The sequence below is a fragment of the Emys orbicularis genome, chromosome 11, assembly GCF_028017835.1.
Source record: "Emys orbicularis isolate rEmyOrb1 chromosome 11, rEmyOrb1.hap1, whole genome shotgun sequence".
NCBI classification, from domain to species: Eukaryota; Metazoa; Chordata; order Testudines; family Emydidae; genus Emys; species Emys orbicularis.
This window is the reverse complement of record NC_088693.1, coordinates 80375492-80400387: the sequence shown is the minus strand read 5'-3', so window position 1 is coordinate 80400387 and position 24896 is coordinate 80375492. Positions and strand designations below refer to the sequence as shown.

General features: G+C 55.5%; 1 protein-coding gene and 1 non-coding gene across 2 annotated transcripts; one reads left to right on the top strand and one right to left on the bottom strand.

Moving 5' to 3' along the window:
- LOC135885370 (zinc finger protein 436-like) lies at positions 1 to 24896 on the top strand. Its single transcript, XM_065413040.1, has 4 exons — positions 1 to 121; positions 2417 to 2530; positions 22729 to 22842; positions 23341 to 24896. Exons 1-4 carry the CDS (start codon positions 1 to 3, stop codon positions 24894 to 24896), a joined length of 1905 nt encoding a protein of 634 aa, XP_065269112.1.
- On the bottom strand, positions 12898 to 13016 carry LOC135885932 (5S ribosomal RNA). The gene has a single exon (XR_010561763.1). It is a non-coding gene; the product is annotated as a 5S ribosomal RNA (ribosomal RNA).

Sequence of the window (24896 nt, the reverse complement as noted above, 5' to 3'; positions counted from 1 at the left end):
ATGTGGGAGGGGAGCTCTGAGCACATTGACCAGACTGGGCCCTGCGGGACACTGAGGCAGCGGGACGCCCATCAGCTCCTGGTCTGTGCATCACCCTGGGGCTTGGACGTCTGGATGCCTGGTGAGAGGATGCCCTGTGCTCGCTCAGAGGCAGAGACAGAGATGCAGAGGGAAATGTCACTGCAAAAAGTTAGGTGTTGAGCAAGCTCAGGGGCCTGCAGGGTTTGGTGGCAGCTGAGCGGGGTTTGGTTTTGTGACTTCTAGTGCTCAGACCCTGTGGTAATGGTAGGGGACAGACAGACAAGTACCACTGACAGCACAAAGGGGCCCTTATTCCAGTTGGGGATTCCAGCTCCTGCTGTAATTAATGCTCTCTTTCCCTCCTGCAGCAGCAGCAGTGGCAAAGGGTAACAAGAATTCCTTGTGCCAAACTCCCTGTCTCTGCTGGGTTCCCCATCGCCAGCGCTCCACTGTTCTCCCTCCCTGCTTCAGCTGTTGGAGGGGCCCCAGGACTGTGGTGGGCTGCATGAAGGGGCTCTGCAGTACCAGTCAACAGCTGCAGTGGGGAAATGATTGTCATGCCTGGCTAATTCTTCTGCTCCTTTTTTCTACAATTCCCTGGTTCTAATTTATTTATTGCTAACAGTTACCCTTTTATCATTTGTTATAGATTATAGCTTCTTTTGTATATATCTGCTTTTGTTTCCCATTAACACAGGTTGTTGTTGGTTGGCTGGTTGTACGTCCTTCCTTCTTGTTTGTGGAATTGTGGGTTTTTTGGAAATCTAGTGAAACGGTATTGAAAAGTTCTAAATTAGCATTATATTAGCCTATGACTGACCTTTGTGAAGCGTGTGTGTGTGTGTGTGTGTGTGTGTGTGTGTGTGTGTGTGTGTGTGTGTGTGTGTGTGTGTGTAAATAGGGATATATTTCTGATTTAGACTTTGTTCCATTTCCACATATCAAATGCAATCTGAGCAATGCGGAGTGAGTGGCATTGTCTTGTCTGAATATTACCTTTGGCTTAAATTCTGGTTTGTAACTCCCAAAGGTCTTCATAAATTGCACCACAAAACCCCCCCAAAATAGAATTCCGCAGTATCACCAAAGGAGCAGTGGACGCTTTCATATTCTTTAATGTCTGTGTAGTGTGATTTGGGCTCTTTGCCTCATGATAACTCCCAGAGGACTTTAGCAAAACTTTGATCCATTACAGGGTTGTTGGGTTTTTTTGTCAACAAAATCCTTACACTGTGGTAATTTTTGCAAAGCTGATGGAATTGGGCAGGTTTAGTCTATAAGAGAGAAGGCTGTAGGGGCACATGGCGTCCGGTCCGGGAGAGTTGCCACCCCTACATGTGAGAAAAGTGGATCCTTCAACCAAAAGTCTCTGGGAATTGACTGTAGGTGAGAAACCTGCTTAGACTAAGACAGCAACTTGCTGCAGTTAACGGTGAGTGACAAGAAAGTGTGTTGTGTTTGTAACCTTTCAAATCTCTCTCACGCTTCCTTGAAATCTCTTAAACCTACATTCTGTCGTAGTAAACTTACTCTGGTTTTACTACAAAACCATCTCAGTGTTGTTCTATTGAACTGAAGTGTGGGAATTCAGATAAACTACCAGGCGTGTGTGTGACCTGTCTCCTTGGAGGCAGCAAACTTAGTGACATCTGTGAGGGTTCAGTGCGAGGGACTGGGAACGGCCTGGGAGATGGCTTTGGGGAGACTCAGGGCTGTTGGGGTCACCCGGCAGGGAGTACCCAGGCTGGTGGAAGCCAGGGTGAGGCCATCGGGCTGTGAGCCTGCTGCAGGTGCCAGGGATCTGAGCCAAGCTGCACAGGACAGAGGCAGGCCGTGAGGGACCCCCTTACTGCTCTGAGTGAGCCCCCAAAGGTCACGCTATGAAAGGAAGTTCTTTGCTGTCCTCCATCTTTCCCGGCCCAGGGTGGAGGTTCCTCTCTTGATTTCTTCATGGCTTGAATTAGGCATCAGCGAGAGGCGGCAGTAAAGGACCAAAGCCCCAGTGAGCCAGTTGCTGCCCAGACACGTCGTGAGAGACAGTCCCCACTCCAGAGAGATCCCCTTCCTTTCTGGCTGGTGTTCTGGAGGGACAGGAGTGGGGGCGGGGGAGTGGCAGTGATGGGGACGTAGTTGTACCCCCCATACCTAGAGAGGGGAGCAACACAGCGCAGCTCCCCAGGGGAGTACGTTGGGGCCATTCCCTAGGCAGAGTGGAGGAAGCCTTGCTCCAGACCAGCGCGTCAAGGGCTTTGTACGATTTATAGCCCCGTCCCCATAGGGTGGGGTTGGGAAGGGGAAGGAGCCGCTCTGGCTTGTGCTGCTCAGACGCTGGATTTTGTAGTAACAGCGCTAGGGAATGAATGTGATCAACATTTGTTTCCTTGCACCTTACCAGGATTTTCAGTTTCCAAGCCTGACATCATCTCCTGTCTGGAACGAAGGGAGGAGCCGTGGGTCCTCGATCGCCAGGGACATGAGGAAAGTGAGATTGCGATTGATGCTCACAAAGGTGAGGAATGACCTGAATCAGAAACTAATTTTTCCAGCCTCATGGCAAACGTCACTCATGCATTTTCATCACACCTGTCTGACCCTTCAGCCCCGGCCTTCATCTGTACTCCGAGGATGTGAAGGAAGGATGGGTCCACTCCTCTCCCTCCACTAGAGAAGGGTTTGGGGGGAATAAGATTCAGCTCCTGGTTTTTCAATGTCCCCAGCAGTTATTTGGGTTTGTTCCCCCCTTTCAGAGGTTCCCCTTTCGGAGGTTCCCTGTCCCCCGGCACAGGGACTGATTCCTGTCCAGATCCTCTCTCTGTCAGGCGATGGGATGGTGAGTGAGATCAAGGAGGAGAATCCTCAGCAGGAAAGTCCAGAGCAAGTGGAACCACAGGGGATGGTATCGGGAAGAGGTGAAGGGGTCGTTTTCCAGAGTCCTGAGGAGGGAGAAACCTGTGAGAGTCAGAGCAGGCCAAAAAGGCAGCAGGGAACCACTCAGAGGAGAGATGGGGTAAATCCACTCACAGCAGAAGAGGAGTGAATAAAGTCAAAGAAACTATTCAACAGAGAATCCCCTCGAGAGAGAGACCCTACGTCTGCGGTGACTGTGGGAAAAGCTTCCAGTACAGATCAGACCTTATTATATACCAGAGAATCCACACGCACCAGAGGCCCGACAGGGGTCCAGACTGTGGGAAACGTTCCCCATACAGGTCAACCCTTAGTGGGCACCGTACACTGCATACAGGAGAGAAGCCCTATAACTGCCCTGACTGTGGGAAAAGCTTTGCTCAGGGCTCATCCCTTATTCAACATCAGAGACTCCACATGGAAGAGAAACCCTACAAATGCAGTGAGTATGGAAAAAGCTTCTGTCAGAAAAATACTCTTCTATCACAGCAGAGACCCCACACGGCAGAGAAACCCTATAACTGCCCCATCTGCGGGAAAAGCTTCTGTGAAAGATCATCCCTCATTCAACATCAGAAAATCCACACAGGGGAGAAGCCCTATAACTGCCCTGACTGCGGAAAAGGCGTCGGGGAGCGCTCAGCCCATATTAAACGTCAGAGAATCCAGCCAGGAAAGAAACCCTACAAGTGCAATGAGTGCGGGAAAAGCGTCAGTCAGCAGTCCTATCTCCTATCACATCACAGAATCCACAGGAGAGAAACCCTCTAACTGCCCAGCATGTGGGGAAAGCTTCCATGTGAACTCAACCCTTCCTAAACATCAGAGAATCCACAGTGGAGAAACGCCCTATGAGTGTATTGACTGTGGGGAAAGATTCAGTTGGAAGCCATGCCTTATTACTCACCAGAAACGCCACGTGGGAGAGAAGCGCTACAAAGAGAGGGAGTGTGGGGAAAGTTTCTGTCACAAGAACACCCTTCTATCACATCTGAGAACCCACATGGAGAAATAAAATTTCTAAATAAACAAATACATTTGTTAGTCTTTAAGGTGCCCCAGGACTCCTCGTTGTTTCACCATGGGAGAGAGACCCTGTGAATGTCTTGAGTGCAGGAAAAGCTTCTGTGAGAATTCACATCTTTTATCACAGCAGAGAATCCACACAGGAGAGAAACCCTATAACTGCCCTGACTGTGGGAAAAGCTTCAGTCAGAGGCCATTCCTTGTTACTCACCAGAGAATCCACACAGGGGAGAGACCCATTCAGTGCTCACAATGTGGGAAAACGTCACTGTGAGCTCAGCCCTTACTACACATAAAAGAAGCCACAGTGGAGAAAGACCCTATCACTGTATTGACTGTGGGGAAAGCTGCAGGCAAATCTCAGACTTTCCTTCACATCAGAGAACCCACATGGGAGAGAGACCTAGGTGCCAATTCCGTGGGTGCTCTGGGGCTGAAACACCTACGGGGAAAAAAATCAGTGTTCTGGCGGCCCCCAGGGCTGGCTGCTGATCAGCTGTTTGCTGGGCCCCAGGGTTGGACATGGATCAGTGATCAGTTGGCAGGAGGTGGTCGGGGGAGCACGCGAAAACGAGCGAGTGGCTGGTGGGCAGGGAGGCCTCAGGCGAGGCAGAAAGGAGCGAGCGGTGGGTGGGCGGGGGGGTGTTGGGGGGAGATGGAGGAGTGGGTGCAGAGCCTTGTGGTGGATCGGCGTGGAACACCCACCATGAAAAATAAAAGTCAGTGCCTATAAGTGCCCTTACTGGGGGGCAGTTTATGTCACAGCTCAAACCTCATAGCACATAAGAGACTCCACAAAAAACACAAACCTGAGAAGTGTCCTGGCTAGGGATGTGCCAAGTGAATAACTCCTTTGCCAATTCCCACCAATCTCAGCGGGTCGGCCAGGCCCGGCTGGAGTGGCCATGTAACGAGGACACAGCGTAGTTATTCAAGCAGAGAATGAAATCACCGTCCTGGAGCAGAGCTGTGCAGAACAAGAGTCTGAGATAAGACTTGCACATTGTGATGGAATTTGAGTATAACTTTCAACTTACTTCCATTGAGGTTCTCCATTGAGGTTTGGTGTTATGAACCTAAAATCATCCTTATTCTATATGCTGTGATTTCTCATTAGCTGTGGGCTGTATTTTAGGCTGGGATCCACCAGGGGACTTGGGTGCTGTGACACTCACCGTGGCAACGACTACATTTTTAGGCACCTCAAAAATCAGAGGAACAACACTGGGATCAACAAAACCTGACGTAGGAGCCCCGGCTCCCTGTACAGTGACTGGGGAGAGAAGGTGCCTTAGATTGGGAAACACAAAAGCCAGCAGGCTAGGCAGGGAGCTGCCTAAGCGAGCCAATGGGGGATGGACAGTGGGTGCTAAACCTCTCCCCCTCTCATGGCCACAGGCCCCTGTCTGTGTTAGCGATTGACAAACCAGGGAAGGTAGGTGCACCTCTGCCATGAGGCTGGTCTGGTAGCTGTGTTCAGAAGCTGCCTAAGGCCACACAAATGATTTGCTTTGTGTCTCCCAAAGCAGAACAGCACGGCGCCGCTGGCTGTCAGAACCGAGCTCTGAAAGGGGAGGGGCACATGCCTGCCGTAGGGATGTAAAAATCTGTTTAAAAGGTTAACCGGTTAAACGATTAAAATGATATCATTTAACCAGTTAACCGTTAACCAAGGTGGGCTGGGGACCCGCCGGTGCGGCTAGAGCTAGGGCCGCTCCAGCCCACCGCGGCTGGGGTGCCGCTGGCGCAGTGTGGCCGGGTGCACTCCAGCCTGCCGCATCCAGGGCTGGGGTCTCGCCAGCGTGGCGGGAGCTGCTCCAGGCCACTGTGGCCACTCCAGCACGCATGCTGCGGCCGGGACTCAGGTCCCACCGGCCCGGCATGGCTGGATCTGGGGCTGCTCCAGCCCGCCATGGCCAGGGTCCCGCCAGCCCAGCCACTGCCACTCCAGCCCGCCGTGGCTGGGCTCCCGCCGGTGCAGCATGAGTGGAGCCACTCCAGCCCACTGCGGCCGGGGTCCTGCTGGCCCGCCCCACTGCTGCACCCCAGCCCGCTGCTTTATTACAGCGCTGCAACTCAGGCTTTGGCCACACTTGCAGCATTAAAGGGCTCCCACGCACGCGCTCTAACGCAACAGTGTGGTCAGCGCTTTAGGAAAGCCATCTCCACTGGCAAGTTACTGCAAAACGGCCACTTTAGGGCACCAGCTGCCTCTCCCCCACACTTGTAGGGCCAGCTGCCAAGAGGCATGCTGGGAAGGGCTCCCCTAAAGCCGCGTCCCCAAAGGCCGGGCTGCGCCGCAGGGAACAGCCTGTCGCTTTCCTTCCCCCACTCCCAACGGCGGAGGTGAAGGGAGGCAGGTGCCAAGCGCAGAGAGGCCTGGGCCACGTGCCGCCCTTCAGCCAGCTGGTCTCCCACACCAGCTGCCTACGGGGCAAGAGCACCCGCTGGCTGGGCCGGATTCACCCTTCTGTGGGCCTGCGGCTATTCGACTGTGTTGGGCCCCCGCCCCGTGTACGAGTGTTTTCCTAATTTCGAACAAGATGATCGCACGCAGGGGGGCTCCAGCCCAGCGGGGGGAACGGCAGCGTACGGAGCCGCCTCCGCTTCCCGCCCCCAGCCAGGGCCAGAGATGGCAGCAGGGGCTTTAGGGGCTGCAGCCCAGGGTCCCGGGCTAAGGGGGGCCCCAAAACGATCTGGACTTTTAGCAGCCGCCCAGAGATCTTTTTGCGGGGCCTCCCTTAGCCCAGCCCTGGTGTGCAGCCCCAAAGGCCCCTGCGTTAATCCGGCCCTGCCCGCCGGTAAAAAAAAGAAAAGCAAAACAGGGCTGGCAGATGGTGCCCAAAGTCCTTGTCCTGGGCGAGATGGCTACGGCCTGGGAGAGGTTGTAGGCGGCGGGAAAAGCGTGTGCTGGAGGGAGCCGTGCAGGCATCAGCGTCAGGGAGCCCAAGTGGGGAGCGCAGGCAAAAGCCTACAGCACCCAGTATGTCTCCCATCCAAGTACTAACCAGGCCTGAGCCTGCTTAGTTTCTGAGATCAGACAAGATCGCACATGTTCAGGGTGGTGTGGCCATAGACACTGGTAGTGGCTGCTTTGCCGCCTTTAAGCGAGTTCACAGCCTGCACCTGCCTGTGTCATGCACCAATGTACCTCCCTCCTGGCTCCTTCCCCACCCCATCACCCGCCCTGCCCCACGCCACACTCCACAGCCCCGACCACCAGACCATCACCAACATCACGCCTCTCACACGCCTCCCTCCCGGCTCCCGTATGCCTCCCTCCCCCACTTCCTTTCGCACGCCTCCCTCCCGACACCATCACTCGCACCGCCCGCACCACTCTCCACAGCCTGCGCCTGCCTGCGTCATGCACCAATGTACCTCCCTCCCCCCTTCCCCCCGCACACCTCCCTCCCCCTCTCCCCCCCTCTCTCCCGGCTCCCGCATGCCTCCCTCCCCCCCCCCCAGCTCCCACAGGTCTCCCTCCCCCTCTCCTCCCCGGCTCCCTCCCGGCTCCCGCACACCTCCCTCCCCCCCTCCCTCCCTGCTCCCGCACGCCTCCCTCCCGGCTCCCGTATGCCTCCATCCCCCCCCTTCCTTTCGCACGCCTCCCTCCCCACACCATCGCCCGCACCACCCGCACCACTCTCCACAGCCTGCGCCTGCCTGCGTCATGCACCAATGTACCTCCCTCCCCCCTTCCCCCCGCACACCTCCCTCCCCCTCTCCTCCCCTCCCTCCCGGCTCCCGCACGCCTCCCTCTCCCCTCCCCCCCCCCGGCTCCCGCATGCCTCCCTCTCCCCATCCCCCCCAGCTCCCGCACACTTCCCTCCCTCCCGGCTCCCGCACACCTCCCTCCCCGGCTCCCTCCTGGCTCCCGCACACCTCCCTCCCCCCCCCTCCCTGCTCCCGCACACCTCCCTCCCCCCCCTCCCTCCCGGCTCCCGCACACCTCCCTCCCCCCTCCCTCCCTGCTCCCGCACACCTCCCTCCCCCCCCCTCCCTCCCGGCTCCCACACGCCTCCCTCCCCCCCTCCCTCCTGGCTTCCGCACACCTCCCTCCCCCCCGGCTCCCACACGCCTCCCTCCCCCCCCTCCCTCCCGGCTCCCGCACACCTCCCTCCCCCCCTCCCTCCCTCCCGGCTCCCACACGCCTCCCTCCCCCCCTCCCTCCTGGCTTCCGCACGCATCCCTCCCCCCCCTCCCTCCCGGCTCCCACACGCCTCCCTCCCCCCGTCCCTCCCAGCTCCCGCACACCTCCCTCCCCCCCTCCTTCCCGGCTCCCGCATCCCCACACCATTACCCGCCCCACCTATCCATCGCCCGCCCCGCCTGAAGCACGCTCCACAGCTCCCCCCGCCCCGCAGCCCCCACCCCGCCAGCACCGCGCTCCACCCCGCCCCACAGCTCCCACCCAGCCCCGCACTCCACAGCCCCCGCCCCACCCGCCCCATGCTCCGCAGCCCCATCTGCCCGCACCACGCAGCCCCCCCACCCACCCCACGCCCCACAGCCCCCACCCCGCCCTGCTGCCCAACCCCACCCGCCCCAGGCCCCGCAGCCCCGCCCCACGCTCCGCAGCCTCACCCCACGCCCTGCTGCCCCCCCGCCCGCCACACACCACACACATTTTCTTAAACTATCCCAGTAAAATCTCCTGGGTTGCTGTCAATAGTCACCGGGAGAATCGATGCCAATCCTGGGAGACTCCAGGCCAGTCCGGGAGGGTTGCCAACCATAGCAGCTCACAGGCCAATCCGCCTTGTTTGCACCCACCTCCTAGGGCTCGCCAGAGCTCACACGTCCCTGGGGACGCCCTCGTGCACGTGGTCAGCCGTTTGCTCGCTCCTGGAAACCCCGCTTCTGCCCAAGGCCCCAGCCCTTCCACCACCACACCTGGCGGAGCCAAGAGCCGCCGCCCCTGCACCGCGGCCACCGGCCCAATCCTGCGGCAAGCGGACAGGGCGCGGCCTCAGCCTCCCTAGCCCCACAGCGTGGGAAGGCGGGCGGCCCAGCCCCACCAGCGGGGGTGGGGGGCTGGAGCCAGAGAACTGGACCCGCACGCCGGGCGGTACGCCCACATCTTGAATACTGCGTACAGATGTGGTCTCCTCATCTCAAAAAAGATATACTGGCATTAGAAAAGGTTCAGAGAAGGGCAACTAAAATCATTAGGGGTTTGGAATGGGGCCCATATGAGGAGAGATTAAAGAGGCTAGGACTTTTCAGCTTGGAAAAGAGGAGACTAAGGGGGGATATGATAGAGGTATATAAAATCATGAGTGATGTGGAGAAAGTGGATAAGGAAAAGTTATTTACTTATTCCCATAATACAAGAACTAGGGGCCACCAAATGAAATTAATGGGCAGCAGGTTTAAAACAAATAAAAGGAAGTTCTTTTTCACACAGCGCACAGTCAACTTGTGGAACTCCTTGCCTGAGGAGGTTGTGAAGGCTAGGACTATAACAGCGTTTAAAAGAGAACTGGATAAATTCATGGAGGTTAAGTCCATTAATGGCTATTAGCCAGGATGGGTAAGGAATGGTGTCCCTAGACTCTGTTTGTCAGAGGGTGGAGATGGATGGCAGGCGAGAGATCACTTGATCATTGCCTGTTAGGTTCACTCCCTCTGGGACACCTGGCATTGACCACTGTCGGCAGACAGGATACTGGGCTGGATGGACCTTTGGTCTGACCCAGTACGGCCGTTCTTATGTTCTTATGTAGTCATGGCAGGGGGTGGGGTCACGCTTGGCTGTTTGAGCCTCCCCCAGCCTATGGGACCATCTGCCGCCCATGCCCTTCCCCGTCTCCCCCTTCGCAAGGCCCCGGGGGAGGCAGGATGGGCGCCCGCCCCCTCAGACAGACGAGCTCAGGGGCCACCAGGACCAAACTTCCCACTTCCTGGCCCTGAGGCAGGGGCTGCTCCAGGCCTACAGCAGCCTTCCCGGGCCAAAGGGTCACTTTAGGGCACCAGCTGCCTCTCCCCCACACTTGTAGGGCCAGCTGACAAGAGGCATGCTGGGAAGGTCTTCCCTAAAGCCGCCTCCCCAAAGGCCGGGCTGCGCCGCAGGGAACAGCCTGTCGCTTTCCTTCCCCCACTCCCAATGGCGGCGCTGAAGGGAGGCAGGTGCCAAGCGCAGACAGGCCTGGGCCACGTGCCGCCCTTCAGCCAGCTGGCCTCCCGCACCAGCTGCCTACGGGGCAAGAGCACCTGCTGGCTGGGCCGGATTCACCCTTCTGTGGGCCCGCGGCTATTCGATTGTGTTGGGCCCCCGCCCCGTGTACGAGTGTTTTCCTAATTTCGAACAAACTCATCCCACGCGGGGGGGCTCCAGCCCAGCGGGGGGAACGGCAGCGTACGGAGCCGCCTCCGCTTCCCGCCCCCAGCCAGGGCCAGAGATGGCAGCAGGGGCTGTAGGGGCTGCAGCCCAGGGTCCCGGGCTAAGGGGCAGCCGCCCAGAGAACTTTTTCTGGGGCCTCCCTTAGCCCAGGGCCCTGGTGTGCAGCCCCCAAAGCCCCTGCGTTAATCCGGCCCTGCCCACCGGTAAAAAAAAGCAAAGCAAGACAGGGCTGGCAGATGGTGCCCAAAGCCCTTGTGCCGGGATGGGGGGGTCAGGCAGCTGGAGGCGGGTTAGGAGGGGGCTGAAGGGGAATCAGGGCTGGGGGGGGGGGGCGGGAGTTACGCCCAGGAGGGCGGCGCTGGCAGAGGCAAAGCCCGGCCCGGGGGGGGCACAGGGGGCAGCAGGTACCCGGGGGGGGGCAACAGCTTCTTACCCCCTCACCTACCGGTAACCGCTACTGGCAGCACAGCCCTACGCGGGGCAGTTTAATATGCTGCCCCGGCTCCCGCACCCTCCCTCCCCACAGCAGCCCCCACCCTGCCTGCCCCACGCTCCATAGCCCCCCGCCCCACAACCCCCCCGCAGCCGCCGCCCCACACTCCTCAGCCCCCCCGCAACCCCCGCCCCGCCCGCCCCATGCTCCTCAGACCCCCCACCCCACAAGCCCCCCGCAGGCCCCACCCCACGCTCCTCAGCCCCCTCCACCCAGCGCTCTGCAGCCACTGCCTCGCCCGCCCCACGCTCCCCAGCCGTCGCCCACCCCACGACCCGCAGCCCCCACCCCACCCTGCAGCTCCCACCCTGCCCGCCCCATGCTCCGCTGCCCCCACCCCGGCCTGCACACAGCAGCTATGCCTCCTCCCGACCCCACCCCAAACACGCCCACAACTAACCCCTCACCAGGCACTCTCTCCTCAGCCTGCACCCGCACAAAAGCGCCACCCCCCCTCCCCGTGACACAAAACCCCACACGTCACCCCAGACGCAAGGCCCTGACTGGGACGGGGCTGCCTCCCCTACACCCATTGATGCGGCACCACCGCATGTGCTCACACCCACAGGGGCAGCTCCTAAGGTTCCCAACTCTGACTGAAGCTATCCCAGGACTTCCCCCCCGCCAACATGACGTTGTGTCATTTTCTTAAACTATCCCAGTAAAATCTCCTGGGTTGCTTCCAATAGTCACCGGGAGATTGATGCCAATCCTGGGAGACTCCAGGCCAGTCCGGCAGGGTTGCCAACCATAGCAGCTCACAGGCCAATACGCTCTGTTTGCGCCCACCTCCTAGGGCTCGCCAGAGCTCACACGTTCCTTGGGACGCCCTCGTGTACGTGGTCAGCCGTTTGCTTGCTTCTGGAAATCCCGCTTCTGCCCAAGGCCCCAGCCCTTCCACCACCACACCTGGTGGAGCCAAGAGCCGCCGCCCCTGCACCGCGGCCACCGGCCCAATCCTGCGGCAAGCGGACAGGGCGCGGCCTCAGCCTCCCTAGCCCCACAGCGTGGGAAGGCGGGTGGCCCAGCCCCACCAGCAGGGGAGGGGGCCGGAGCCGGAGAACTAGAGCCGAACGCAGGGAGTCATCATGGCCGGGGGTGAGGTCACACTTGGCTGTTTGAGCCTCCCCCAGCCTATGGGACCATCTGCCGCCCATGCCCTCCCCCATCTCCCCCTTCGCAAGGCCCCGGGGGAGGCAGGATGGGCGCCCGCCCCCTCAGACAGACGAGCTCAGGGGCCACCAGGACCAAACTTCCCACTTCCTGGCCCTGAGGCAGGGGCTGCTCCAGGCCTACAGCAGCCTTCCCGGGCCAAAGGGTCACTTTAGGGCACCAGCTGCCTCTCCCCCACACTTGTAGGGCCAGCTGACAAGAGGCATGCTGGGAAGGGCTCCCCTAAAGCCGCGTCCCCAAAGGCCGGGCTGCGCCGCAGGGAACAGCCTGTCGCTTTCCTTCCCCCACTCCCAATGGCGGCGCTGAAGGGAGGCAGGTGCCAAGCGCAGAGAGGCCTGGGCCACGTGCCGCCCTTCAGCCAGCTGGTCTCCCACACCAGCTGCCCACGGGGCAAGAGCACCCGCTGGCTGGGCCGGATTCACCCTTCTGTGGGCCTGCGGCTATTCGACTGTGTTGGGCCCCCGCCCCGTGTACGAGTGTTTTCCTAATTTCGAACAAGATGATCGCACGCAGGGGGGCTCCAGCCCAGCGGGGGGAACGGCAGCGTACGGAGCCGCCTCCGCTTCCCGCCCCCAGCCAGGGCCAGAGATGGCAGCAGGGGCTGTAGGGGCTGCAGCCCAGGGTCCCGGGCTAAGGGGGGCCCCAAAACGATCTGGACTTTTAGCAGCCGCCCAGAGATCTTTTTGTGGGGCCTCCCTTAGCCCAGGGCCCTGGTGTGCAGCCCCTAAAGCCCCTGCGTTAATCCGGCCCTGCCCACCGGTAAAAAAAAGCAAAGCAAAGCAAGACAGGGCTGGCAGATGGTGCCCAATGCCCTTGTCCTGGGCGAGATGGCTACAGCCTGGGAGAGGTTGTAGGCGGCGGGAAAAGCGTGTGGTGGAGGGAGCCGCGCCCACGTCAGTGTCAGAGAGCCCCAGTGGGGAGCGCAGGCAAAAGCCTACAGCACCCAGTATTCCCAGGAGGTCTCCCATCCAGGTACTAACCAGGCCCAACCCTGCTTAGCTTCCGAGATCAGACGAGATCGGGCGTGTTCAGGGTGGTGTGGCCGTAGACACTGCTGCTGGCTGCTTTGCCGCCTTTAAGCCAGTCCCTAGCCTGCGCCTGCCTACGTCACACCAGCCAAACCCCTCCCCCTCCCCGCGGCTGTAGCCTAGTAAAGTGTCTACACGGAGCATGCTCAGTTCCTCTGCTCAAGCCACTGCCCTGCCCCTGCCCTTACACCCCTGGGGCTCTGCGGGCTGCTAGTGACAGGGGGGGAAAGGGGGGGGGGGCGAAGCGGGGGGGGGGGGGCAGGGTCTGGGCCGGGGGCGGGAACTGACTGTTGGGGGGGGGGGGGGGGGGGTCAGGCAGCTGGGGGCGGGTTAGGAGGGGGCTGAAGGGGAATCGGGGCTGGGGGGGGGGGGCGGGAGTTACGCCCAGGAGGGCGGCGCTGGCAGAGGCAAAGCCCGGCCCGGGGGGGGCACAGGGGGCAGCAGGTACCCGGGGGGGCAACAGCTTCTTACCCCCTCACCTACCGGTAACCGCTACCGGCAGCACAGCCCTACGCGGGGCAGTTTAATACACTACCCCCCCCGCCCCGCAGCCCCCCCCTTGGCCCACACCGCCCGCTCCTCAGCCCTCCCGCCCCACAACCCCCCCACTCTCCCCACTCCTCAGCCCCCCCCCCCCCCTCCCGCCGCCTTCTCCACCCCTGCGGGCCCGGGGCTGAACTTCCGGGATCGTGAGCCGGTCCCAGGCCGCTGCTGCCACCCCGGGTGAGCCGGGCCCGGACCCCCCCGCGCTCCGCCCGGCCCGGGGCCGGCAGGTGAGGCGGGGGCGGCTGGAGCAATGGGGCGGAGGAGGTTCCCGGCTCACCCGGGGAAGGGGCAGGAAGAGCCAGGTCCTGCCTCCGCCCGTCCCCGCCCTGGGGGCAGTGGGGGGCGGGGGGGTCCCCGGGAGCGGCTGCTTTGGTCCTGCTCCGCCCTCAGTGCCTGGCGGCAGCTGCACAAGCCCCGTCTCCCGGGGCCTCCGGTTCCTGGCTGGGTCCCAGCGGGCGGTTCCTGGGCTCACTGGCGCGGGAGCCTGGCCCGGGTGACTGTGTCGGACAGTTTGGGGACCAGCCGCTGAGCCCGTTGTTTGGAAAGTGTCCCGGGGAGGAAGGGGGAGAAATTACCCGTTCGTGTTTAGACAATTATCCAAGGTTTGAACAGGGCCAGTCTCCTTGGGCTGCACGTTTGCTAGAGAATTCCCCGGGACCCCTCTCCTCTCCTCTGCTCTCCGGAGTCCGGTAAATACCGATTCCAGCCCGGACCCAGCCGGATTTGAGGCCAGTCAGTAACATGCATTTACTGCTTAAGCTCCAGCCCTGCAAATATTTACACACCCGTGTGTGTGAGCAGAGCGGCCCCTTCCCTTCGCTCAGTGAGGGTTCATGAAGTAGCCTGCTGAGACGACAAAGGCCTTACGTGCAACTGGAAGACTTTTCTCTGTCTGCCTGTAACACAATAGTTATTGAATGCTGCATCTAATCAGTTCCAAAGTGCCAGGCAACGTTCTAGGCAGCCGTGGCCAGAATTCTATCCATTGTGGGGGGAAATGGAAAAATGGAAGGAGAGGAAACGGGGATCAGATGCAGCCCTTGCCATCTGTTCAGCACAGCCACAGTTTCAGGCACCTCTTCAGTTATCTGTAGCTCATCCCATCCCGGCCCATCCTCCCAGGAGAGTTTGAGTGCAGAAACGCTTCAATGGGAGAGACTGAAGGAGACCTGCATCAGACTATCCCATAGACAGAGCGGCGGGCTTCCCACAGCCCAGGGGAATATCCTAACCACTGGGCTAAAAGTTGGGAGGGAGTTCTCCCTCCTCCCTGTTGTATGGAAGTTCGTCTATAGGGATGCAGTCCAGTAGGCGAGCTCTGGGGACACTTGCCAAATTGACTCTTCCCCATCTGCAGTGGTGCTGGAACACTTTCTAGAGTGGGGGTGCTGTGCCCCCCCCTTACCCCATCCGCACTCCCATGCCCCCCTAAAGCTGGGGCTGGGAGCAGGGCCGTGGAGCCAGGAGGGGGGGACATGGATAGAGGTAAGGGGGCCGAGGCTGGGGCCACAGCTGGGGGCAGGTGCGGATCTGGGACCCCAAGGTGCAGGGCCGGGAGTGGAGCCCCGCGTAAAGCCTGAGGGTGCTGCAGCACCCCCCCTGTGACGTTATTGATATAATCTGGGACCATATAGAACATGGTTGCAACCAAGGTCCTGTAGTGGCACCAAATCGTGTATAAAGGGGGTCAAATGAGGTGTCTAAGACAAGGTTATGGTTTGCTGGTTATGATTATGCTGTCTATATGTGTGTATCAATTTTGTAGTTGAAGTTATGAATATTGGCTCTATACTGTCTGTATTTCAAACTTATGCTCTGCTTCTGGGAGACACCCCAGACAAGTTGGTGTTAGCTCTGCCTAGCCTGCTTGATGGCCCATTAAGGACCATCAGCTATACAATGGACCCATTGAGAGAAGGCAAATATGCCTTGCAACTCAGCAAAGTATGCAGGGACTGGCCCATGTGACTCCAGGCTCCATTTTGCTGTAATTTTCCACAGTAAGGACAAAGAGGTGTTCTTACACCTGGAAAAGACTATATAAGGCTGATGCCTCATCTCCATCAGGTCTTCAACCCTGCTTCATACCTCTGGAGGAACTTTGCTACAAGCTGAAGCTCTGAACAAAGGACTGAGGACCCATCCCAGCTGGGGATGTTCCAGAGACTTGATTTGAACCTGCAGTTTATTCTATCGCTGCTGCAAGCCTGAACCAAGAACTTTGCCATTACTGGCTCTCATCTCTATCTTTTTCCTTTTATGAATAAACCTTTAGATTTTAGATTCTAAAGGATTGGCAACAGCGTGATTTGTGGGTAAGATCTGATTTGTGTATTGACCTGGGTCTGGGGCTTGGTCCTTTGGGATCGGGAGAACTTTTTTCTTTTACTGGGGTCTTGGTTTTCATAACCATTTGTCCCCATAACGAGTGGCACTGGTGGTGATACTGGGAAACTGGAGTGTCTAAGGGAATTGCTTGTGTGACTTGTGGTTAGCCAGTGGGGTGAGACCGAAGTCTTCACTGTCTGGCTGGTTTGGTTTGCCTTAGAGGTGGAAAAACCCCAGCCTTGGGCTGTAACTGCCCTGTTTTAAGCGATTTGTCCTGAATTGGCACTCTCCGTTGGGTCCCGCCAGAACCGCATCATTACACCCCCACGTCCCTAGTTCCTGCACCTATGCCCGTCTGGACACCCGGTGAGGGACTGCACTGTGCGTGCTCAGAGGCGCCTAGAGAATGTTTACTGCAAAAATGTAGGTGCTGCATGAGTTTAGGGGCCTACGGGGTTCGGCAGCTTCTGAGCAAGGATTTGGTTGATCTCAGTGGTGCCTGATTATAGGATTTAGGCACCTAAGTCCTTTTGTGACTCTAGCCCTGGGTCTCAGTTTCTCAGTTCCCCATCTGTAGAATGGGTAGAATGGCCCCTCCCTACCTCACAAGGGAGGGGTAAGGATAAATACATTAAAGACTGTGAGCTGCTCAGATGCTGTGGTAATGGCGGAGGCCATATAAGAACCAGTGGCCGCAGAACAGGGCCCCTATTTCAATTGGAGACTCCAAGTGCTGGTGTAATGAATAGTCTCTTTCCCTCCTGCGGCAGCAGCCATGGCAAAGGGTTACAAGAATTCCCTGCTCCACAGTCTCCATCTCTGCCTAGGCTCCCCATCGTCAGTGCTCTAGTTTGCCCCGTCCCTGCCTGGGCTGTTGCAGGTGCCCCAGGTCCTGGCGAGGGGCTCTGCAGTGCCAGAGGTTGATAGCAGCAGTCAGGAAGCGAGTGTCATGCTTGGCGAATCTTTCTGCTCCTTGGCCTCTTGGCGGGGTAGAGTTTTCATTCATCAAGTGCTGTGATTTGGAGCGATTCATTCATTTCCGGCAGGTAACTTCACAGATTAGCAGGACTTTGTGTCTGCGTTTGAGTCTAGCTGGGAAGAAGCAAGTCACCCCAGCTCGCTGGTTCTGTGTTGCACGGTGTCGCTCGAATGGCTGCAGGGGGCAGTTCTGGTGTTTCTGAGATCCATGTCGAGTCCAGGGTGGGGCTGGCTGCACGTGTGGGACTGGAGACGTCCTGTGAGAATAGGAGCTGGAAAAATCCAACGGAAGGATTTTTTGTTGCTGTGTCTGAGGAATTATTTGTCTGGATGTCCAAGTCCCACAACACCATGAGCCTGGTTCATCAGCATGTCAGACAGCGTCTCTGTCCATGGCTCTGGGACCCTTTGGGGAAGCAGTGACTCTGAAAAGGACCAAAAGGTCGTGGTGGAAACATAGCTTCCACTGCAATGCTGTAGCAAAGACGGCTCGTGATGATTCTGGGATAGATTGGCAGGGGACTAGGAAATAGCAGTAACGAGGCAATATTACCTCTTTAAATGGGATTGGTTAGACCATTGATGGATGCTGTGTCTAGTTCTGGTGTTCACACTGAAAAAAGGATGGTGTCAAATTAGCGCAGGTTTCGAAAAGAGCTACAAGAATGATTTGCCGACTGGAAAACCTGCTTTAGAGATTCATAGTTTACAAGGGCTGAATGGACCGTTGCGATCATCTACTCTGACCTCCTGTGTAATGTGGGCCATAGGAGTGCCCCTGAATTACTCTGTTTAAAACAGAACAAACCCCTCCTCCTCCCCCCCCCCAAATCCTGATTTAAAAATTCCCAGTGCTGGAGAATCCGCCATAACCCTTAGTAAGTCTTTCCCAATGCTCAGTTGCCCTCACTGTTCAAACTTTGCAACTTATGTCAAGTCTAAATTTGTCCAGCTTCAACTTCCAGCCATTGTATCTTGTTCTACCTTTTTCTGCTAGACCGGGAGCCCATTATTGTTATATTTCTGTTCCCCGTGTAGGCATTCATAGATTGCGGTCAAGTCTCCCCTTCACCTTTTCTTTGATCAACAGGAGAGATTGAGCTCCTAGAGGCTTTACTTAGAAGGCCTGTTTTCAATCCTTGTGTCACACTCATTGTTCTTCTCTGAACGACCCCGAATTTTTCAACAGCCTTATTTAATCGCTGGCACCAGAAATGGACATTGAATTCCAGCAGTGGTCGTATGATTCTAAAACACAGAGGTAATAGAACCTCTCTACTGATACTCGAGAGTCCCGTTTCTGCCTCCAAGGTGTGCAACGGCTACTTTGGCCTCAGTGTCGCACCGGAAGCTCATGTTCAGCTGATTATCCCCCGTAACCCCAACACTGTTTTTCAGAGATATTGCTTCCAAAGAGAGTCTCCATTCGAATAAGGATGGCCTGCATTCTTTGTTCCTAGATGTATCATTTTACATTTAGCCATATTGAAGCAGTGTTTCCTTGCACCCATCTCACCGGGCGATCCAGAGGGCTGTGTATCAGTGACCTGTCCGCTTCTTTAATTACCATTCCCCCAGTCTTTGTGTCATCTGTGAACTTATCAGTGATCATTTTAAGCTTTCTTCCACAGCATTGATAAAAATGTTAAATAGCTTAGGGCCAAGACGGGACCCCACTCAAAACAAACGTGCTTGACAATGATTCCATTTACAGCTATGTTTTGAGATTTATCAGTTAGCCAGTTTTTATTTTTCTAAGCTGGGGGCAAGCAAACAATATGTGTTTTAATATGGCTAAATATAAATGAAAACATCTAGGAACAAAGATTGTCGGCCATACTTTCACAGCGGGGGGCTCTGTCCTGGAAAGCAGTGACTCTGGGGAAAAAAATGGGGAGTTGTTGTGGATAATCAGCTGAACGTGAGCTCCAGTGTGATTTTTTTTGTCCAATTGCTAATGCAATCCTTGGATGCATAAACAGGGGAATCTCAAGTAGGAGCAGAGAGGGTTATTTTACCTCTGGTTTTGGTGCTGGTGGAATACTGTGTCCTGTTCTGGTGCCCATAATTCAAGAAGAAAGCTGATAAGCAGGAGAGGATTCAGAGAAAAGCCACAAGAATGATTAAAGGATTAGAAAACCTGCCTTGTAGTGAATGACTCCAGGAGCACAATCTATTTAATTTAACAAAGAAGGTTAAGGGTGACGATCACAGTCTAATAAATACCTACATGGGGAACAAATATTTAGCAATGGGCTCTTCACTCTAGCAGAGAAAGGAATAACAAGAAGCAATGGGCTTAAATTGCAGCAAGGGAGGTTTAGGTTGGACATTAGGAAACACTTCCTAACTGTCAGGGTGGTTAAACACTGGAATAAATTGCCCAGGGAGGTTGTGGAATCTCCGTCATTGGAGGTTTTAAAGAGCAGGTTAGACAAGGGATGGTCTAGAATCTAGACTGTAGATAATACTTAGTCCTGCCATGAGTGCAGGGGACTGGACTAGAGACCTCTCGAGGTCCCTTCCAGTCCTATGTTTCTATTATTTCAATGCCTGGAAGTTGAAGCTAGAAAGATTTAGACTGGAAATAAGGAATAAATTTTTAATAGTGTGTAATTAACCTTTGGAACAATTTACCAAGTGTCGGGGTGGGTTCTCCATCACTGACCATTTTAAAATCAAGATTGGATGTTTTTCTCAAAGATCTCTTCTAGGAATTGTTTGGGGGAAGTTCTAATGGCTTGTGTTACACAGGTGCTCAGACCAGGTGATTCCAAGGCCACAAGGAACCATTGTGCTTTCACTCTTCCTTTTTTGTAATGTCTGTGTAGCACCTTTTGGACAATTTGCCTCATAATAGCTCCAAAACAGAGGACATTAATGAAAGCGTGATCCAGAAATATGGGGTGTATTTTTGCCTTTTCTTTTCTCTGTGTTGATGGGTTATATCCTCCCATTATGCTAATCTTTGCAACATTGAAGGAGTCTAGAGAAGAGAAGGCTCCGGGGGCACATGATACCAGTCTTCAACTATTTAGAAGGCTGTTGTAAAGAGGATGGTAATCCATTGTTTTTCATGTCCACCAAGGGCAGGACAGGAAGGAATCAACGTAGTCTGCTGCAAGGGAGATTTCAGTTAGATATCAGGAAAAACTATCTAGACTAATTTCAGAGTAGCAGCCGTGTTAGTCTGTATCCGCAAAAATAACAGGAGTACTTGTGGCACCTTAGAGACTAACAAATTTATTAGAGCATAAGCTTTCGTGGGCTACAACCCACTTCTTCGGATGCATCCGAAGAAGTGGGTTGTAGCCCACGAAAGCTTATGCTCTAATAAATTTGTTAGTCTCTAAGGTGCCACAAGTACTCCTGTTATTTTATCTAGACTAAGAATAGTTCAGCGCCAGGAAAGCTTAGCAGGGAAGTTGTGGAATCCCCATCATTGGAGGGTTGTAAGAAGAGGTTGGAAAAATTCCTGGCAGCGATGATTTAGGTTCACTTAATCTTGCCTCAGTCCAGGGGGAAGGGCTTGTTGATCTCTTAGGGTAGGACTACGCTAAGCCAGGCCTCTGACTCATGGTTGAGCTCAAGTCCCCCTTCCCTGCACACACACACACCTCTCTCTGACGTGGGTCAGCAAGCTCTCGGGACCCACGGCCTAGGACCCTGCTACGAAGGTGGGGCACAGCCCTGTCATTTTGCAGCATGGATGCAGCTCGAGGTGTAGACCAAGTGAGAAGGCTGCAGAGTGCAGTACGGACGCGTTAGCATGGCAACGAGACCCACGTCCGGAACCTGTAAGCCAGGTTTACGGTTCAGTGAGGATGCTCACGCATGGGTCCCACAGCCCTGTGTTTCAATGCAGCAGTGTCGGGAAGTCCCTGCCAACCCTGCATTTCTATGATTCTGTCACTTACACCTAAGCCACTACTAATTTTTTCTAACTTTTACTAATGTTTTCTAATCAGGTCTTCTTTATTTGTCAAGATGAGGTTTCGAATTCCCCCATGGTGGGTGCCACACACTTTGATATAGGACATTTTACTCTCCAACCTTTAGAAATCCCGAGGGCGGATTATAGTGCGAGACTTAATAAGCTCACTCTGTTTACCTAAACGAAGAGACGGTAGAGTGGTGACTTGATAACGGCCTAAAAATACCTACAAGGGGAAGAGAAGAGGGCTTTTCAATCTAGCAAACAACGTCGTTTGGGAGCATGATGTAGTACAATCGTATTCCGTGGGCAAGTCCGTGATAGAAAGGTAAGGGAGGTGTCATTTGGTTCATAAAAATCTACAGAACCGTAATTTCCATGGTGTCGCTCTCTGCAGCTGAGGAGGGGGAACTGACTGTCCCTTGTGGCTCCCACGTCCAGGTTCCTCCGGTTAGTGGAAAACTTGATAATACAGCGTCATAGGGAAAGGGTTGAGTTGGGTCTCATTCAAAAGCCTTTTCTCCCATGAACACAATGGTACCAAACATGACAAACCTAGAACAATCGTGTAGATACCTAATAGAGAAAATGTTTTAAAATCACCTTTTTTAAATTATACTTTAACACAGGGACGCATTACTTACGTAGAAAAAACACTGATCGTTGGTAATCCTAGGGAAGTTAGCCTTGACATATGGGACTGAAAACCCTTGTTCATCAAAGTCATTACCATTGTCATTTCCATCTAGGCCGCCACTTCTAGACACGTGGTCACACTGATCCCTGTCTGCACAGCACTCGTACGTCTCTGTGCAAGGCAGGCTGCTGGCCAAACATCTGCAGGGTGGTGAGCATCTGGTCTTTGCACGCGAGCATTCAGTTAGCTGTAGGATTGATTCAGGAACATGAGGTATTTCACTGGAGTGATCAGACCGTCCTCCAAGATCCATCCGTGCCTGATAGGGGAGGGGAGTTTTGGATGTGCTCGATATAGGAATAGCTGGTTGATTTTCTCTGGCCTCTGTGATGCAGGAGGTCAGGCTAAATGACCGTAATGGTCCTTTGGGCCTGTCTGATTCTACGTCTTCAGGTCTGTAATTACCCGGATACCCAATGAGTCTTTTCCTTGGACTCAGGTCCCAGTTACAACAAGCATCCCTCTTCAGTGAAGAACCGAAGTGTGGGCTTAACTCCCAGTAACGTCAACGGGGCTCAAGCCCTGAGCTAGAGTGCTTTGCGCAGGGGGGGCACCTTGGAGATCATTCCGATGGGATTGGTGAGATTTGTCGGGGCGTCTCCCATGTTGGAGGCTGGGAGTAGAGGTTGGAGAATAATTGTTCCTCCCGCAGAGTTTCCCTCTCTGGGTCTGTGGTTTGTGGAGCAGGCTGGAGGAGTGAGGAGACCCAGCACCAGGCCTATCGTATCTGCCCCTCCGTTGGGACAGAGTGGGTCGCCTGGGTGATGGGGAAGGGCCGATTGACCCTTCCTCCCCTACCTCGAGTCCATTGTGACCCCACAGAACTAGGCTCTTCCCTCTCTGCTGGACAGGGAACAGGTGCTGCATGGAGAAATAGGGATCGTCCCCACCCCAAATTGCTCACACTCATAAGTAAGAGCTTCCAGTTCTGGCTTGTGTTTTGGAGGGATATGGGGGAGGGGGGTGGAGTGACGGAGGCTTAGATGCAAACTCGATACCTGGAGAGGGTAGCAGCTCTGCTCAGCTCCCCAGGGGAGTAAGTCAGGGCAATTCCCTAGCAGGGTGGAGGAAGCCTTGCTCCAGACCAGCGCGTCATGGGATCTTGTACCGTTTATAGCCCAGTCCCTGTAGGGTGGAGTTGGGAAGAGGAAGGCACCTCTCTGGGTGGGCTACTCAGACCCTGGGTCTGGAATACTAACAGCCCTGACCCTAATGAACAAGATCAACACTTGTTTTCTTGCCCCCCAGCAGGATTTCCAATTTCCAAACCAGATGTGATCTCCCAGCTGGAACGAGAGGAGGAGCCGTGGGTCCCTGATCTCCAGGGCTGTGAGGAAAGGAGGATCCCAGGAGACATCCACATGGGTGAGGAATCAGTGAAACTGGCTCCACTTTTATCGTCTCATGGCAGGCATCCTTAACGGGTTTTCACCAAAGATGTCTGACCGCAAAAACCCCTCCTCTCGTCCACATACAGAGGAGATGGGGAGGCAGAATCACGCTCTTCCTCTCCCTCCTCTGGGGAAGGTTTGGAGGGGATTTATCCCCGATTGATCTAGGCATTTATTTATCTCCCCAGTGGTTATTCTGGTTTCTTCTGCCTTGTCTCATGCAGCCCAGGATTGCCCCAGCAGGTGACACATCCTCATGGGAGACGTCAGTCACGGTTTCCCAGTCACCTGGCAGTCGCTCGCTTTTTCTCGGACTCTCTCGATGGGATGTGAAGGCAGAATCAATCCCATCCTTTCTTTCTAGTGGGGAAGGGGTTTTGAGGGGGGATCATTACTAGAGTTTGTACCTTGCTTACCCTGTCCCCCGGCACTGGGACTGACTCCTGGCTGGATTCTCTCTCTGTCCCAGCAGGTGGTGGGACGGTGAGTGAGACCGAGGAGGAGAATCCTCAGCAGGAAGGCCCTGAGCCAGTGGAACCACACGGGACAGTATGGGGAGCATCTGAAGGGGACGTCTCCCCGAGCCCTGAGGAGGGAGAAAACCGTGAGAGGCGGCGTGGGCCAGAGAGACAGCAGGGAATCCAGTTAGCAGAGAGTTGGGGTAAATCCACTCACAGGAGCAAAGGGGTTAGGAAAATCAAAGAAACCGTTCAGCCGCGGATCCCCGCTGGAGACAGACCCTACAAGTGCAGTACCTGTGGGAAAAGCTTCCACTGGAGATCAGTCCTTATTACTCACCAGAGAATCCACGCTGGGGAGAAGCCCTATAAATGCAATGACTGCAGGAAAAGCTTCAGGGACAGCTCAGCCCTCACTAAACACCAGAGAACCCACACGGGGGAGAGACCCTACAAATGCAGTGACTGTGGGATAAGCTTCAGTCACCACTCGGCCCTCGTTACTCACCAGAGAATGCACACAGGAGAGAGACCCTACAAATGCAGTGACTGTGGGAAAAGCTTCCGCTGGCAATCATCCCATATCACTCACCAGAGAATCCACTCGGGAGAAAAACCTTACAGTTGCCCTGACTGTGAGAAAAGCTTCAGACAGCATTCAAACCTTCTTAAACATTACAGAATCCACACGGGAGAGAAGCCCTGTAAATGCCCCGACTGTGGGAAAAGCTTCACTCAGAGCTCCCGCCTTACTGAACATCAGAGAATGCACACAGGAGAGAGACCCCTTAGTTGTCCCGACTGTGGGAAATGCTTCTTCGTCAGCTCAACCCTCATTCACCATCAGAGAATCCACACTGGAGAGCGACCCTATAAGTGTTCCGAGTGTGGGAAAAGCTTTGTTCGGCAATCCCAACTGGTTATACACCAGAGAATCCACACAGGAGAGAAGCCCTATAAATGCAATGAGTGCAGGAAAAACTTCAGTGACAGATCAGACCTCACTAAGCACCAGAGAAAACACACTGGAGAGAAGCCCTACAAGTGCCCCGATTGCAGGAAAAGCTACTGTTTCCGATCAGACCTCACTAAACATCAGAGAATCCACACAGGAGAGAAGCCCTTCAATTGCCCCAAATGTGGGAAAAGCTTCGGTCGGAGATCTAACCTTATTATACACGAGAGAATCCACACAGGGGAGAGACCTTATATATGCCCTGAATGTGGAAAAAGCTTCAGTGATAGATCAGACCTCACTAAGCATCAGAAAAAACACACGGAAGAAAAGCCCTACAAATGCCTTGAGTGCGAGAAAAGCTTTGATCGGCACTCAAATCTTATTATGCACCAGAGAATCCACACAGGAGAGAACCCCTACAATTGCCTGGACTGTGGGAAAAGCTTCAGTCGCAGCTCAACCCGCACCAGAGGATCCACACGGGCGAGAAGCCCTACAAATGCCCTGGGTGTGGGAGAAGCTTCAGGGACAACTCAGCCTTTATTAGGCATCAGAGAATCCACACGGAAGAGAAACGCTAGAAATGTCCGTGTCTCCGGATGGACCAAGTGA